Source organism: Egretta garzetta, unplaced genomic scaffold, assembly GCF_000687185.1.
Source record: "Egretta garzetta isolate BGI_Z169 unplaced genomic scaffold, ASM68718v1 scaffold64, whole genome shotgun sequence".
NCBI lineage: Eukaryota > Metazoa > Chordata > Aves > Pelecaniformes > Ardeidae > Egretta > Egretta garzetta.
In genome coordinates, this window is record NW_009259596.1 from 1872620 (window position 1) to 1890052 (window position 17433).

General features: G+C 37.9%; 1 protein-coding gene across 2 annotated transcripts in view; it reads right to left on the minus strand.

Annotated features, from left to right (window-relative positions):
• The window catches only part of CADPS2 (calcium dependent secretion activator 2), a 260700-nt gene that overhangs the window by 84370 nt on the left and 158897 nt on the right, over positions 1 to 17433 (minus strand). For both annotated transcript variants that reach the window (XM_035893700.1, XM_035893699.1), the window contains 2 exons: positions 16018 to 16205; positions 3777 to 3878 (listed from right to left, as the gene is read on the minus strand). In XM_035893700.1, the coding sequence (XP_035749593.1) occupies positions 3777 to 3878; positions 16018 to 16205 (290 nt within the window). The remainder of the gene's footprint in view (positions 1 to 3776; positions 3879 to 16017; positions 16206 to 17433) is intronic.

A 17433-nucleotide genomic window follows, 5' to 3' on the forward strand; every position in this document is an offset into this window, starting at 1 on the left:
TTATTATTACTCACTGAGAATGGTAGCCTCATATTCTAATATTTTCCAATAGTAAAATCTTTTCTAATGATAAAAGGATTCAGACTACTGAATTTTAGATATACATTTGTGTTAGTCAAAATAAAGCCCTGTAAATGAGGTCAAAAAAGGATTTCCTGCAGTGAGAATTCCAATATTTGCTTTGCTTCATTTTGTTTCTTTCTTACTGTAGTGCTAATGATTTTGGGGGACAGGTTAACAAATTAGCAAAGCAGATTTAATGACCTTTAGGCATTAAGTCATCTTAAAACAGAACTCATCTTCAGGTATTTTTCAGTATATTTCCACAGCCCTTGACTGTTTATCCCAACTGTTTATTCCTATCAATCTCTAATGGTAGTTTTTGAATAAATGTCACTCATTTCTTGACTACATTTAATATTTTCCAATCAAAGACTTCCTTCCAGGTATGTTCTGCAAAGTAAGTAACATAACAGGCTTCCAAAACCCAACCAGTTTCAAGTTTGTGATGCAGACAGAAGTCCTACCATAGAACAAGGGTTACTCAGTTTCCTGCAGAGACAACAGGTATGAGTACAACATGGGCAGCACGCTCATGTGTGCAACTGGGGTAAGGAGCTTCTGGCAGAGAAGAGTTGTTTTCTTGAGATAAGCAGCTTAAAGAAAAGGAAATGTTCACAGTAGAGGCCCAAAGGGACACTCAGCAATCATGCCTCTGTGCTGCAGAGGAGGCAGGGAAGCAGCGTCTTGCTGGAAAGGAGAAATTAAGTCTCTTGGATAAAACCCCCGTATCAGCTGATCTCACTCTGGCTGTGCCAAAGATGCTCCCACAGCAGAGGAGATCTTTAAGGATAGGGAGACATAGATGGTGACAGCGGCCAATTCAATGATTAGACATACAGACAATTGGGTCTGTGACATCCAAGAGGACCAAGCAGTAAGTTAGTTCCTGGATACAAAGGCAGTGGACCTCAGGAGATGTTTATATAAATTACCTAGGGGAGAATAGAGAAGGAGCAGCACTCATGGTTACATTAGTACCAGCAACATATGGACACGTAGGAGGAACACTCCAGAGATAAAATTCACACAGCCAGGCAAGTGGTTAAAGCCCAAGACCCTCGCAGCAGCTTTCTCTGAAATACTGGCTCCTCCACATTTGATGCCTGAGAGGCAGGCAGAGATCTGATCCCAGTGGGTAGGTAAGATGACAGAGAGGAAAGGTTTAAGTACCTTAAGAACTGGGAAACTCTTCAGATGAGAGCCACTGGCATGGGATGGGCAGACTGCATCTTAGTCATGAATGGAGCCAGGCTGATAGGAATGAAAATGAAAATTTAAAAGGCCATAGGGGAGTATTAGAACTGGAAGCTGCAGGTTAGCTGACAGGCATGGGAGAGCATCTTTTCAGATGGGTGTGACCTAGTGACCTAGGTGGACACAGCAAATGTTCAGTGCATCTCTAAAAAGGCAGGAAGAGAAATATACTCCAGATAAACTGTCCACAATGAGAGCTGCCCAGTGCATGTAATGCTAAGCAAAGGCGAGGAGTGAAGGCAAAGCTTAGAAAAGTTCCAACATATTACAGAAGAAATCCCAAAGCACTGGTGATCCTCGAAAGTCTGTACCACTGACCCCTTAACTAGAGTGATTAGGAAATGTTAAGTGAGATTAGAGAAGCTGCAAAATTGATGGCAAATAGTGAGAGACTTCAACTATACACAGGTACATTTGTTCAATGTCTCATTAGCATGAGATACAATGATAATATTTTGGGACACAGTTTTGAATTGCTTTCTTGGTCAGCTAATTTAGGACCCACAAGAAAAAATTTGGTCTCAAATGTGAACAGGACATAGTTTGAGAGGTGCAGAGTGGGAGAGGTGCTCTGTAGTAGTGATCATAAAAAAATAAAATTTAATAATGTAGCAAAAGAGAAGAGGCAAAAAGAATTCAGTACATGTATATTCAATTCCAAGCATGGGAACTATGAAAAAGCTAAGAACTTGAAAAACGAAACCTAAACCTCAGAGTCCCCTGCAGGATGGAAGCATTCATCTTTGAATGACACATTTAATTGCTCTCAAGGAGTTTCTAACATTACTTGAATTCCCTCAAAAGCCACCAAGACTGAGGCAGAAAGAGCCTATGGTCACTGATATAGCCCAAGCTCATCAATATACTCTAGTGTGTACATAAACAGACATGATGGGTTTTACCTTTATTTGTTCCAATTCGAATAAATATTTAGACATTATTATATATTTTCTAGTCTCATGCACGTGAAGGCCTGAAGGTGAACAGAATTCTTCCAAAGATGCCTAGCCACTCTTCTTGTTCCCCCATTTCCATCCTCTCTCTGTCCATATTCAGAAGGCTTCTGTTGCTTCAGTATTTTTTGGACCACAGCTACTCTCACTGACCTCAGCACTGTATATGAGTAAAAGTACTTATATTCATTGGAGATTACAGTGATTGTGCTTCTACTATAAACTTGACAGATACAGTCATAAGTATGCCAGTCACAGGCCAGAAGTCTTCTAGCTCTGATATGACTTCATTTTTTTTTTTTTTTTGTAGAAAGCATGAGAAGATTGTCACAGAAGTAAGTTTTCCTTCCCCCTGCAGATGACGTTCTTTGTCAGTCCTCTCCTCCTGCCTTTCCAAGACCTCGGTAGGAAGCACTCTGTCTTATGCCACTCTGTATCACTTCTCTGGCAAGAGCTATTTAATCCCATGGAAGACAGGAAACAGGAAATGTGTCAGGGAAGAATCCTTAAAGGAAATAAAGGAAGGGAGCATCATTTTTTTCCCCAAAGGAACACCCTCCAAGGAGAATCCTAGCTCTCTTTAGTTTAATACAGAGGTGAAGTCCCAAGTGAAGACTGGTATGTCCTCTATACTCAAAAAATCCCCAAAAGCCTAGTTATGAACATGACAGATACCAGTGAATACTAGCTGCTTACCTCATCAAACCAGAGGGGCATCCAACAAACCTTAGCCAACCTTGCCAAACAAAAGAAAGCTGTTTCACATGGCACTATATAACTGTAGAACTGGTTGTTATAGGAGACAAAAAATTTTTATAAATATATTCTGAAAAAGGATGAAATTGACAAAATGATGGCAGATAGCTTGGCTTAGTGCGATTAACACATTTTCTGGTCTACATGCCTTTTTTATGTTAAGCTTCATAAACCATCAATTACTAGAAAATAGAAGGAAATATGATCCCAAATGTGCTCTGTTTCTTGTACTCCTTCCCTAAACATCTTCACTGGTATTGATGATCCTTATATATGACAAACTTTATTGAGGGTGATGAACCTTAGCTATTTAGGAAAGCTAAGTATATCATAAAATAAGAAATCAACATTAGACGTGTAGAAAAGTTTTAGCTGCCAGCTATTAAAGATGTTCTCTACTCATATGATTTTTCTGATCAACCCAGAAATTGCTATGGCTCAGTCATTTTCATTCAGACAATTTTCTTAGTTAGAGTTACAGAAAGCTTAAAGTTTAAAAGGACTGACAAAAACCAGGCCTATATTCTTGCACGATCTTTTCTACCATTGAAAAATACAACTCACATGATATACAAATAAATTTTAAGCATACTCACTCGTGTAAATAAATCACTCCACATTTAATATATTCAAAAATTCTTTGCAGGTAGACTATTTGATTTTCACTTCACTTGTTCAAGACCAAAATTGAACATTGTAAGAAAATTCTTCCAGAAAAAGTAGTATTAATTAAATAAATTATACACTCACCTGAAATGGCTTATTTGGTTTTCTAAAAGGGAGGAAAGTCTGTCCTTAATTTCCTCAAACCTTTCTTTTTCTTCAACAGATACTGTTCCAATTCCATCTGGCCTGTAATATTAAATATTTAATAAATGTTGATATCTCTTCATGCTGATTCATCTTTGAACAGTGGTCTTTATTTTTAAAGCTTTCAGTGAACATGTGTAGTAACTCTCCTTTCCCCTTTCCCTTTGCCTTGAAGGATAAAGAGTAACTTGTGAATATAGTTAAAGAACAGACTGCAACTAGACAATTAAAATTTTGAGCTGAACTTTTAAATTCAAGTCCTAAGTTTCTACTTGATCCCAATATGAACACAAGGTAGCATATATTTCTCCCAAATCATCCCCCAAGATATATAATACCCAAAGATATGTAATACCCTTTCTCAAGAAAATTAGTACTATTGGCATTAGAGGGGCCTATTGGATCTTGCAGAATTTAAACTCCTTGAATCTTCTTGATATTTTCCCAGAGGCATAATATGTCTGCAAGTGATTTTAAAATAAAGGTGGGAGGCTAACTACAGAGAGAAAAGCCAGGGCCGGCAACACCTAGGAATCCCCCTACTTAAAGTAAGCATAGACTTTTGATCCCCCATTCCATATTGAGAAATAGCAGCATGGAAACAAGGCTGCCATAGAAATATAGCATAACGGTTGCTACAAATAAATAGTCTTTAAAAAACAAAAGCACTGGCATTTTTTTACACATCAAATTTAAGTCCCAATAATTAATAATAAGGCTTGCATTAAGTACATTAAGCACACACTTAGAATTTAGCCTAAAAGTGTTATTAATGTATTTATATTAAAATAATGACAAAATTAAAGAAATTTAATGCACATTTCCTGAATGGTATTTTTGCCATGCAGTCACAACTTCCCCCCACACAGCATACTTTAAAAAAGAAGTAACTGAAAACTTTCTGTCACTCTTGGAACTGCCAACTCCAGGGTAACAAAACAGCTAGTCCTTCCCACCTGGGTTTACTACCCTGACGCTAAATGTGGATCCAACATCTACCTCCACCAGAGCCTCCAAAATTGCATCTCAATGTTTCTAGAAATGAGAAAATTGTAGTAAAATAACATGAAGAGAGACAACATCATTTTGCTAAATTGTTTCTTCAACTTTCTCCGCTGTACTTAAAACTAGGAGGGATAAGTTGCTACCTGGTCATGACATAAACAATCCTCTCACCCCTTAAATCACTTATATTTGTGATCTGTCAAGTCAAGGTGGAAACAATGCCTGACCTCCTTAAATTATTGTGAAGACAACAATAAAAATCAGATATGGTGGAGATATGAGTAACCAGGCACATCAATATACTATTGTACAAATTTGATGTGAAAGAGCAAATAACTTATCTTCTCTCTTTTGATGGATGCCAGGATACTTTACCTCAGCCTTCTGACAGATGGAACGGGTTCAAATTTAAGTAAATTGCACTGTCTGATTTCATTGTCAGGAGAGATCGTGCTCTGGAGTGATAAAGCAAATAGTTCTGTCATATTAAACCTCGCTGAGGCATGTCATATATATGACAGAAAAGACCTAGGGGTCCAGCTAACAGTAAGTGAAAAAGGTGAGCCAGTAGGATGTCGTATCTGTCAACCTGCACTAAGGCTGGTATCGCTACGTTCCGGGGACCTGTCACTTCACTGAGTTTGTTGTCGTAAAGAACCTCAGTGACAACACCTAGAATTTTCAGAACTGTTAAATATATTTTCAGTGGATGTTTGGATAGAAGCAGATGTCCCAGAAAAAAAGAAAGAGTGCACAAAAAGGCATTAGAAAAATGTACCATCTATAGCACTGAAAAACTTGTCTCTTGAAAACATGCTTTTAGAAAACAGCACAAACTCTGAATCATTATTTTGTTTCTTCCCGTTAGCCTTATTGCAACATGCAGAATATAAAAATGTATTTTCACAACACAATTCTGAGACACATATTGTGCTGGTGATAATTTTTTGCTGCTCTTGGGAATGTCTATCTACTACAGAGAAAAAAGAATCCACCGAAAAAAAATCTCACTCTGAGCTGCCCAGAGAAGCTGTGGATGCCCCATCCCTGGAAGTGTTCAAGGTCAGGTTGGACGGGGCTTTGAGCAACCTGCTCTAGTGGAAGGTGTCCCTGCCCATAGCAGGGGGGTTGGACTAGATGACCTTTAAAGGTCCCTTCCAACCCAAACCATTCTGTGATTCTGTGAGATGAGCTGAAACAGAAAAAACAGATAGTTTCAAAATTCCAAGTCATTTTGTCTTATGGATCTTTTTCTTTGATTGCTTTAAAGACAGAATAAAACAAAGTAGCACTGTTTTGAGCTGGTTATTTTTATTTACGAATTCCTGTGCCTGCCAAGAAAATCAGACTCAAGCAGTCATTTGGTTTTTGAACATTTAAATAATCCATAAACTATGCAAGAACTATTTTGCAACTAAAACCAACAACAAATGCGCCTTTCCTATGATCCCAAATGTTATGGAGAGCGGTTTGGACTTTTTCAATTTGAAACCAGTATTCAGCTTTCTTATTGCAGCCTGAGATCTCTCTTTCAAGAACGCAGCCAAGAAAAGTGATGGACTGTCTTAAGAAGAGTTTTCTTTTTAACATTATCTTCTCAAGAAGGTAAAGGGAGAGTGAATTTTCCTTTCCTCCACATTCTTTTCCTCCTTATTCTTCACAACTGCTTTGGGGATTAAAGAACTAGGTGAAACAGTGAACACTCAAAACCTGAGTAGCCTTCTCTCTCACACTTATACTAGTTTCCCGTTTTTTGAGAACTCTGTCAATTGGATTTGGATTAGCCTGTCTTGTCTGCTTAGATCACAGTCTAACTGGCACAGATGTAATGTTCTCTCTGGTCACATCTCAAATTGTTTAAATCACTCAGACTTAAATATCAAAAGAGATTTGAAATAAGTACCTCATGAACTAGTAAATTCAAGTGGGAAGCAGCTGTTCAACCATAAGACACTTAAATAATGACACCAAAAATAGAGGTTGACCAGAATTTTTAAAGAAACTTTTACTGTGACAGTCTTGCAGGATTGCTGTCCTGATGGCAATTATTCTAGGGAAACTGACTGATTAGTTGGTGGATTTAGGTTTTCCTCTGGGAATGGACTGTTTTGCCTCACTTGATACAATCCTTTAAGGCTTGGAGTACCCTCTAGAAATATTTTGATGTCCAGAGGTCTTAAAACCTGTAGTAATTTGCAGAGGTCACTTGATGCATTGTAGGATTAAGATTCTTGTGAACAGCTTTTGCACGTGAGATAAAAATGGTAACCCAGTTCCAATGGGAATCAGAAATGATGGACCCTGGGTTGACTGTAGATTGTTTCCAGCCCTCAACTTTGGAAACAGCTTCTCCTAGTGGCCTCTCATAGTGAATTGTTACCTTAAGCAAGACCGTGTTCAGACAGCCTTGTGAATTACTAACTGAACATGACTGCCTTTTCTTTTTTCCTCTGGAACATCATTGATACTGATGCTTTTTGCATATTTGTATGTTTTATAAATTTCTCAAGTATTTTCAATAAGCTTTCCTCATTAAAAACATAGACCCTCACGTTAGCCTGTCTTTAAAAAAAAAAAAAAAAAGAGTATGAGGAGAGGAATGCACAGACAGATATTCTAACATGTACACAGACACACACAGATGAGAAGAGTAAGGCTGACCAAAAGAATTTGCCAGAGAGAGATGAGAAATTATGATGAAAAACAAAATACAAGAAAAATACTTCAGTTAAGGTCTTACTTCAAGACATTTATATAATAAACTACATTTCAAGGGTGTAGGAAAAACAAAAACAAAACTTAAATGTCATCTTGGCTGCTAGAAACAAATTGTTTTAGAAGAATTCAGTGCTTTCTAAGAGCACTTTTTTTTAAATTCAGCAATGACAATTTTCAAATTAGCAAGATAAAACTTTGACTTTTTGTTTCCTAGTAAACGGAAGATTAAATTGTTTAGAATTTTGATGTAGAGATTTTATTATCTACTTATAGGACTTTAATATCCAAGGACCTCAATTCCCAAATTTTCTTTTAGAACACAATTGTATTAATTAAGGCTTCTGCAGAGTCCACGGTTGATATTAGACAAGTCTAAGAAAAACAATGATTTACATTATCAGCTTAGAAGCAGGCAGAGCAGACGTCTTTTTATTAACAGAAAATGAAGAGAGCAAATTATCACGTGGCATTTAAACATAGCTTTAACCAGCAGGCACTTGAAGACCAAGCATTTTGTTGTTTATATTAACTATTCTTCAAGCATTCTGACAAAAAAAAAGGCACAATAGAGCCTTCTGCTGTATGCATTTCTCAGGCTGAACCTACATCTGCTTACAGGTCATACCCTCTTTTTCACAAGTGAATGAAAAAGACCAATTCTGAATGCTACTAAAATAGATTAAGTTGATAAATCAGTTTAATTTTAATGATCTTTTATGCAGTTATATTTTAGGTGGGATTCATTAATGCCCTTCTACTGAAAAGCTAAACATGTACTAGTATAACATCATTTTACCCAAAGTATAAGGGTATGTATAGGCATTAATCACTTGAAATTAATGACAAAACAATGTTTAATGTTTAGGGAACGTGAGAGTATGTAATCGCATTAGTTGATCCTTCATTGCCTAAGATGGCAAGCATCACCTTAAATATGCAGAACTTCGTTCTAGTATTTCTTAATAATGTGTGAATTGTGATTAATTTTCTATTGACAGTTTCTCTGAGGCTTTTCAGAAGCAGACTTAGTTTGATACGTTGAAAAATGTGCTTCTGTTAATATTGTAGTGAGGACACATTTTATTATAACATTGTTCACATTATTAGCACTTTCCAAAACAGGACAGTATCCTTCCTTAAACCAAAGAGGATGTCAGCGTGGCTTCATTTAGTACCTGCAACAGGGTGAAGAACTTTGCTTCTAGCTTTGAACTCAGGACAACTCTACTGTTAACTTTCTTGTGGCTACTCACAACAGTAATATACAGAAAGCTCTGTCTCTAATTGAACAACATTAGTTAAAAACACCCCAAACTTAAAGAATCATGGAATCGTTTAGCTTGGAAAAGACCTTTAAGATCATCAAGTCCAACTGTTAACCTAACACTGCCATCCCACCACTAAACCATGTCCCTAAGCACCTCATCTGTAGTTCAAATTAAAGAAGGTTTACCTTCCTCTGTGCTCCATATACCTTGGAGATGATCAGCATGTAAAAATGACGGACGAACTGGATGATGCAAGATGCTTGGCACAGGGCAGTGCATAGAACTGAAAGACCTAGTGAAAAAGTTCTCAGTATTGCCCAGCGAGCCTCACAAAAGGGGAAGATTACATTCACTTGAAGAAAAGGGATATAAATGTGAAAGGATCAACTAGTTTTTCCAGTTTTGAGAGAACACTGCTTCTCATTGAGAAGCACAAAGTCACATAGCATATCAATCCTAAGTTTATTTTGTCGTTCCATTATTCTGGGGAAATGGTGACTGATAATAAATGACTGCTGAACAAAACCAAGCTTTTGAGTATGAGAAATCCACTGTCACCATTTCCATTACAGAGGACCAATAGAAAAATAAGACAAATTACAAACCCAAAAGACTCCTGTGAGGCCTCTAGCTGCTGTATCAAACATGAGAGAGAATTCATGTAAGATGCTGATAGACTGATGGAATGTAACTTCTGATGTAACACACTTCCCTAAAGATCCTATGCTGTAAGGGATTGTAGGCTCCTTCCTCCAGCTGTTGGGCAGCCTTGGAACAGACCTAAGATTAAAGGACAAGGCTCAATTGCCAATAAAAACCAGTGAAAGAAGACATTTTGCCTGGTATTATTACAACATAGACAGAACGTATGGGGTTGAGAGTGAGTAAGAAGCACAGCAGAAAGAGGAACCATTTTCAACTCCTTAAAACTGAAAGGTTCCACAAAATCCTGCTAGTAATGGTTTCTTGGGAAAACCATCTAAGAAGAAGTCTACATGCTATTCAAATATTTTTATATATAAAATTATGCATATAAAAACATAATGCCTCTGGGAAGAGATCAACTGGACAAAACCTTTCATGTCAAATGGTGACCTTGTGCAGATAAATAATTAAACTACTGACTTAAGTTCTGGAACTTTAGATTAAATCTTTAATTATTTACTGTTTATGAAAGACATGAAATGAAGGAGAAACCAGCAAGATACAGACACCCTTACTTTAACTCTAGAGTTAATTTACTCAGAAGAGAAGGAAATACCTATTCAGAAGCTCCACAAAAAATGATTAGAAGAGACAGAGCAATGCAATGACATTATTTTCCTTGTTTTTATGAAGTTCCTTGTCCCAGATTTGAAAAGGATGATTTCTCTGGACATTCTTTTATCACTTGGCACAAAGTGTAAAATTGCAATAAATGGTTCTTATCACCAAACATTGAAAAATGAAAAGAAATATATGAATGCATAGCACTCTCTGAAGTTTCCATCGTTTCATTTCTCTTATGTGTTCATTTACTTCACTTTGAGATATTTCCTCCAAGCATAACAGAAGAAGAAGAACAGAAGCCTGTCAGAGAGTCTACAGTGCCAAATGATGGCAAGGATCTAAAAGCAGCTCTTGGAGAGGGCAAGGCTATTGCAGAGATACAAAACAAACTCTTTGCACTGGTGTTTATTATGAAGGAAGTTGAGAAGATTCCTATGTTGGAACCTTTCTTTGTTCATAGCAAAAAAAAATATCTTTATTTTCAGCACAGAATCTGTCAAAAATTAAAGTAATTGAGAAAAAGCTTATGAACAAACGAGAAAATGAACATTAGCAAGTTGCCAGGGCCATAACTGAATTACCTATGGTTGTGTGAAACTGCTCACCAAGAACTGTCTTCCTCCTGAGGAATGTGAGATGAATTTAAAATCAGAAGTTGTTTCCAGGGGAGGTAGGGGGAACTACAGGCCAGTAAGCTTTACATAAATCCCAGAAAATTAGAAGAAATGATAATATAAGGATATTTAAGGATAAAACTAAAAAAATTGAGTAAATGTTATCTATTGTGAAGATGTCCATACAGCTTTGAAGCCATAAGGCAGAGAAATCTTACCTTCTGATCTTCTTGAAGTTCTCTAAAGGGATCAAAAACAGTTGGATGAGTGTGACCTGACTGATATGATGTACTTGGATTTCCAAAAATCTTTTGTCAAAGTCCCTAACCAAAAGCTTTTAAGGCAGTTAAGCAGCCACTGAGTAAGAGTGAAAGTCCTTACATTTACAGTGAAAAAAGAGAGAGAAGGAATAAATGGTGAGAAACCACAGTGGAGGTAAGTTGTCAGAATTCTGCAGGGTCTGTGCTGAGACCTCTGTTATTTTACAGTATTCATAAATGACCTGGCAAACAGCTAAGAACTGAGATGATAGTAAATGTAATTGTAATGATAGTTATGTGGCATAGTGTGGAATTCTAGAAGGACCTTACGAAATCAAGTAGCAATAAAATAGCAGATAATGATCAAGGTAGATAAATATAAGGAAAAATCAGTTGCTATTCAGAACAGAGATCTTGGTGTTATGATGGGTAATTCCATGAAACTGTCCCTGTTCAGCAGCAGTCAAAGAAGCAAATCGACATTGGGAATTACTAGAGAAGAATAAGGAATTAGCAGAAAACATCCATCCAGTGTAAATCAATGCACGATTCACTCATACTTCTTGAATCTTAAATAGGAGACACAGATTTTCGGTTTCGTCTCTCTTCTGTCTCTTCTAGTAGCAACAGAGAATGAAACGAGATGTAGGTGTCAAGTTCAAAGCAAGAGTTCTTCAAGAAAGAGGAGGCCGAGTTGTGGAACTTGCTGCCAGAGATGTTGAGGTGCAAAGGGCTTACACAGTTCAGGCATGCAATGGACAAGTACCTGAAACAGAGACTCACTCCAGGTTACTGAACAGGCATATTCTGAGCTGCAAAGAGTTGGAAACTGAAAGAGCACTAAGAGGAAATATTGCATATGCTTGCTCTTCTCTTACTCCTAGCAGGTCAATGCTGGCTTAGAAGAACCCTGACTCAGTATGACTGTGCTTCTATGCAAACACACATTTGCTGAAGATTTCAAAATGAAGGCAGAAAAACCCTATTTATCTTCGGTTATAAACTGATTTTTGTAGCATTACTTTCATCTTCACTTGTCATATATGAACTTCCAATAAATCAGCTTTCTTTCTGAATAGAAAAAGGTATAACCGGGGAATATGCTTGAATTTTGAATTTTTCAATTCAGGCTGTAACTCAGCAGGTGGAAAAAAGTCACTTTGCACTTCATGTGATACCCACCAGCATCCATTTCAGACAAGAGGGACTGAATAGAAGTCACAGCATGAAAAGTAGACAAAAGTGAACGTGATGGGGAAGAAAACAATAGCTCCTACCTGGACTGTTTAGACTGCAATGTCAGCATTCAGGAATATCCAATAGTTCCTTGATCTGCCCATTTCACTTTCACCAGAGAGACACAAGTGCAGTGCAAAAAGTTCACTTGTGAACTAATGACTTTGAAGGGGACCAGATAGTGGCAAATTTCAGAAGAAAAACATCATGAAGAGGAGCCAAAGGAGATGCTATTGTAAAGTTACATAGCACCAGAAGCACAGCCAATGGAAGATGATTTTATTTACTAGAGGAAAAGGAAACAGCTGATTCAGAAACAACTATGTGTTTTTGTTTAAACACTCAGCAAGGCTACTCTTTTACTAAAATATTTTGCTTTTCGGCTGTTTAGGAAAGAGTATGTCTTAAGAATGTCATCCACAAAAGCAGAAATACTTTTTCCACATAAGCAGTTTGTTAGCCCAGTTGTAATGCTCTTCCCAGCATGAAAGGAAAGGCATGAATGAGGGTTGAATCCCTCAGTCTAGGACTCAGCATATCGTGATTGACCCTGCATAAACATTTCTCTTCCCAAACCAACAACATTGGCATAACAGTCACACTAAGTACCAGCATGCTTGATAACTCTGCCAGAACTTGTTACCTATATCTTCATCTCAGGAAAGAAAACAGTTGGGGACTGTTCTCTGGTCCCGAGAGCAGGTGGCAAGGAGTGCTGCATACAGCCTACACCAGAGCTCAGTTCAGGTCTCCTCTGTGCTCCACAATATCCCTGAAGCTCTAGGACAACAATTCACTTTCATGTGTTTATTCCAGGTGTGTTGAAATAAAACCATGGCTATTGTGTTACAGGCTGCAAGAGCATTACAGCCTGCAGCATGAAACAGTGTTCGTACTTCAAGTCCTAGGGTGCAGCAGACCATAGGGGATACCCGAAAGTTCAGAATCAGCTGGAAGAGTTCTGGAGACATATGAAAGGTGGAAAGAGCCAAAGATGATTCAGCCTTGTTCATAGTGTTTACTGGGAGCAGTATTCAGTACATGCAATCTCACAGTCATGCCTGGGATCTTAGAGAGTGCCTATGACTAACGGACAGTTGGGGTCCATTGTATGAGACTGCTTCCTCACCAGTTTTATTTAGCAGATTAGATGTAGCCATTGGTGTGCTCAGCATATATCCTGGTATGGTCCTGGTATACTTTTTAGATTTGCTCTGATCTGTGTTTGAGTTTCTCCTCACCAGACTACTAGAAATGAAGGCGAGTGACACCTTTATCTGATCATTTGACTGATGTCACTAGATTGCCTGCTACTCTAAAATTCATGTCTAAAAGAAATTGATAATTTGAACTACAGATACAGCTGCATTTCTACATGCTTCTCCATCGCCTGACTTCAAGATAATTTTTGATGATCTTTCTCAGGCCAGTGGAAGGTCTAAGATCCCTCTGTGAAGCAAAGGTGAAATACAAATTGAATACATCATGCCCAGAGTATAAAGCTCTTTGTCTTTGTTCTGCGGTCTTTCTAATTTCAGCCTGACTTATAAAACTAAGATGTATAATGCCAGGGATCAGCCTAGAACTTTGGCCTGTCATGCATTGTCTGTGAAATTCTTTTTTCCCTTTTACTATTTCTTAGTGCTGCAGCAGATGAATGAGTGGATGTATTATGTGCGTATATGTGTGTCTGTCATCCTCAGTGAGTGTGTCTGCTTCTGTCCTTGACTTACTTTTCTTCTTTCTTCATGTTTCTTTTTTCTTCCTTATTACAATATCTCAGTTCTAGTCAGACCCTCTCTGTTCAACACTTCTTTTATTCCTAAAACACTCATAATGCTATTCAGAGAATATCTGTACAGAAGGAATAGACAGAATACAAACAGAGTGCTTACCACTGGGTAAATGATGTGCTCCCTGAGATATTTTCATGCACTGCACGCACTGTTGTCCTTCACTTAAATTATGAAATAAAAAGAAATGTATCTACCTTTCTTTTGAATTCTTGAAATAAGTTTGAGCAATTATCACCGTATATTTGTCTTGTTGGGTTGAAACCAGTAATAAAAAGGCTAGAAACAACAAAGACTTAGACTCAATAGGAAATACGAATGTGTCAGGTTCTTCAGGAACTGACAAAAGAAGCATGCTTTTACAGAGAATAGGTTACCAAGTAAAAGCCAGAAAATCTCCTAACCTACCAGTATGAACGTTAAGATTCTTGAGAGTATTTCAGGTACATTCAAAAACATTTTAATTTGGATTTTATTATCAAGGATTACATAATGTTAATCTCCCACTACCAAGTCACTCAGGTCACAAATGCCCTGTTCCTGTTCTCACAGACAAGGCTTTGTCTGAGCCAGTGAAGGAAACGAAATCTTTTTTAAGGATTGCCCCTTCTTCCCTGGCTTGAGGACAAGTAAAACGGCCTCAGTGACTTGACTGGTTGCAAGGCAACATAAGCATACATGTTGGGAAGAAAACCTCTCTCTCTCCTGATCTCTCCCAGGATTCAGTTTTGGGGATTTACTGACAGCATCACAGTAATCACTTTTTGCAACTGTGAGTAGGTTTTCCCCTAGTGGCAGGATAGTATCAGTTGAGAGGGGGAGATCTATTGGGTTTTCCCTTGTTATTTTTGAGCTTTTAAAAGATATTTCCTACTGCGGTCTACAAATCTAATCTGCACAGTAGGGTATAAATGCATGTTGTCCTATAATCTGATAGATTGCCTGCCCCACTCCCCACTCCAGTACAAGGAAGGCATGGATAAACTGGAGCAAGTTCAGTAGATGGTGACCATGACAGTCAGAGGCCAAAGCACTTGCTCTGAGGAGAGGCTGAGAGAGCTGGGCTTGTTCACCCAGGAGAATAGGTGGTTGAATGGCAGCCCCCCAGCTGCTACTGGGAGGTTGATGAGAGACAATGGCTATGACTGCACTGAAATGAGGCAGGTTCAAATTGCATAAAGACCGGACTGGATAAAGCCCTGAGCAGCCTGGTCTGACTTCACAGCTGACCCTGCTTTGAGCAGGAGGTTGGTCTAGAGACCTCCTGAGTTCCCTTCCTACCTGAGCTATCCAATGATCCTATCTCCAATACTTGCTGTTCAACAGCAGAGCTAGTTCCCTCACAATTTGGAATAAGACAGAGATGAAGCAAAAGCTTCTTTTAAAGAACAGGCCTAGCACAGCAAAGCAACAACTTAAATTTTTTCCAAGTCTTTCACTTGCAAGTGAAACAAAGACATCATCCCAAGAACGTCACTGTGACCAACAGCTCCTGAAGCAGCCTACCCCTCTAGGGGAAAGAATTCCAGAAGTGCCCTAGCTCTTCCTGGCTGGGGGTCACACCACATTTGCAATATATGTTATTTCTCCTTGTGGTAGCACAGCCAGAAGAACTCAGTATAGTATGATTAGTAGCCAAGCTACAGAATGTAGAAAAAAGAGTCAAAGCTTCTCTTAAACTGCAAAATTGTTCACATTGTTCACTGGAAGCACCATTCACTAGCACAACACAAATGCAAAATGCAGAAGAACCTTTTTAACAGGATGATATCCTTTAGCCTTGAATCAGCCTGTCTATATAATGCCCAGGAAAACACACTGCATTAAGACAGTACAAACTGAAAGGAGATTATTTTATTTTTTTATAGTAATCTGTATAGAACCTCCAATGCCTCTGAAGAAATTTTCATGAACTGATTTCTGTTGTGTGCAACTTCCCTACCTGGTGAATGCAAGAGCCCATAAATACTTCTGCTTCATGCTAAGGCTATGAATTTAAAAATATACCATTAAATTACCTGTTACCGTGAACATGAGAAGCACAAAATGCAAAACTGTAGTGGAGCAAGGTTGGATCAATGACAGAACCATTTTCTGAATGTTCAATCAATTCATTGAGATAGCAAAGATGGCGGTGACAGCCTCTCACTCCGTAGCGAGCACAGTATTCATCTAATACGAAGACTTGACCTGGGCTAAACCAACCCTAAAAGAGAAAGGAAAAAAAATCCCATAACATTTTGAAATTTCTTTCCCCACTCATAGCTTTTAAATCAAACAAAGAACAGAAGCGTATATTTTCATGTGCATTACATAAACTTTTTATACTAGAATGATTTATATCTGACTAATGCTGGTGGCACTGGAAGCTAGATCCAACAATAGTCCTCTTGCTGAAAGGAGTAAATGTCAGGAAACTATTTGCAGTTCTGAGTTACCGCTACTATGAAATATATCATTTACAAAATTATGGTAACGTCTGGTACAGATTCAATTATATCAAACCTAATATAAAATAAACTAACACTTCAAAATAATTGATTTTGTTAAAGTAATTAATTGTAAACTGCAAGAGAACGTCTGGGTAATTGTGAGGGACATTAACATGGACAGTTAAAACACAGTTTCTGGATGGTCAGTTCCCCGTGGCTGGAATTTTACTGTGAGAGAATCACAATTTGACTCTTTACCCTGTTTCTTATATAACATGCGTGCACTTTTAACAACCTTTTAACAGCTTATACTAATAAAGAGATACAAAGCTAGGTAGTTTGTTAAAAACCACCTGAACAAGATGAGTATGATTTGACCTTAAGTAATAATTAGATATTCTGGGGCATACTGAGGGCTTACTTGGGCAGGGTCTTGATGAGAGTGGAACGACGTAACCCTGACACAGACATGAACAAAGTAAAGACTCCTTCCCACCACAAAAACAGTTCTTGAGTGAATCCAGAGTGTAAAAAAAAATAATTGATTCTTGATGTAGAAATGTCAAACAGAAGAGTCTTGATTGCTTTGCCTCCGGATATGAAAAAAGATAGCACAGTGAGCTTCCAAAATGCGGCAGGGAAAAAAACATAAGCCTTGGAAAACCACAGCTACTTCATAGCTGTTCTAAATAAGCATTTTTCTTTGTTCTTTTCTTAACTGTGGTGATATTTCCCTCTCATCATCCCTGCCAAATAGTTAAGAGAGATCGAGGAACACCTGAAGTCATATGTATATGGATAACCTGGATAGGCAAAATGATTTTGCAAGTCATGAATTTATAACATCAGTTTAGCAGCTGAAGAACAGTATTTCCCTGTTGCTTGTGAATATTTCTGCAAACTCAGATGTTTAATATTATGCAAAATATCAGCCAAAATACTATTCAACAATACTCAAAAATATATTCATCTCAGGTTTAAATCATCTATGTTTTAACTTTA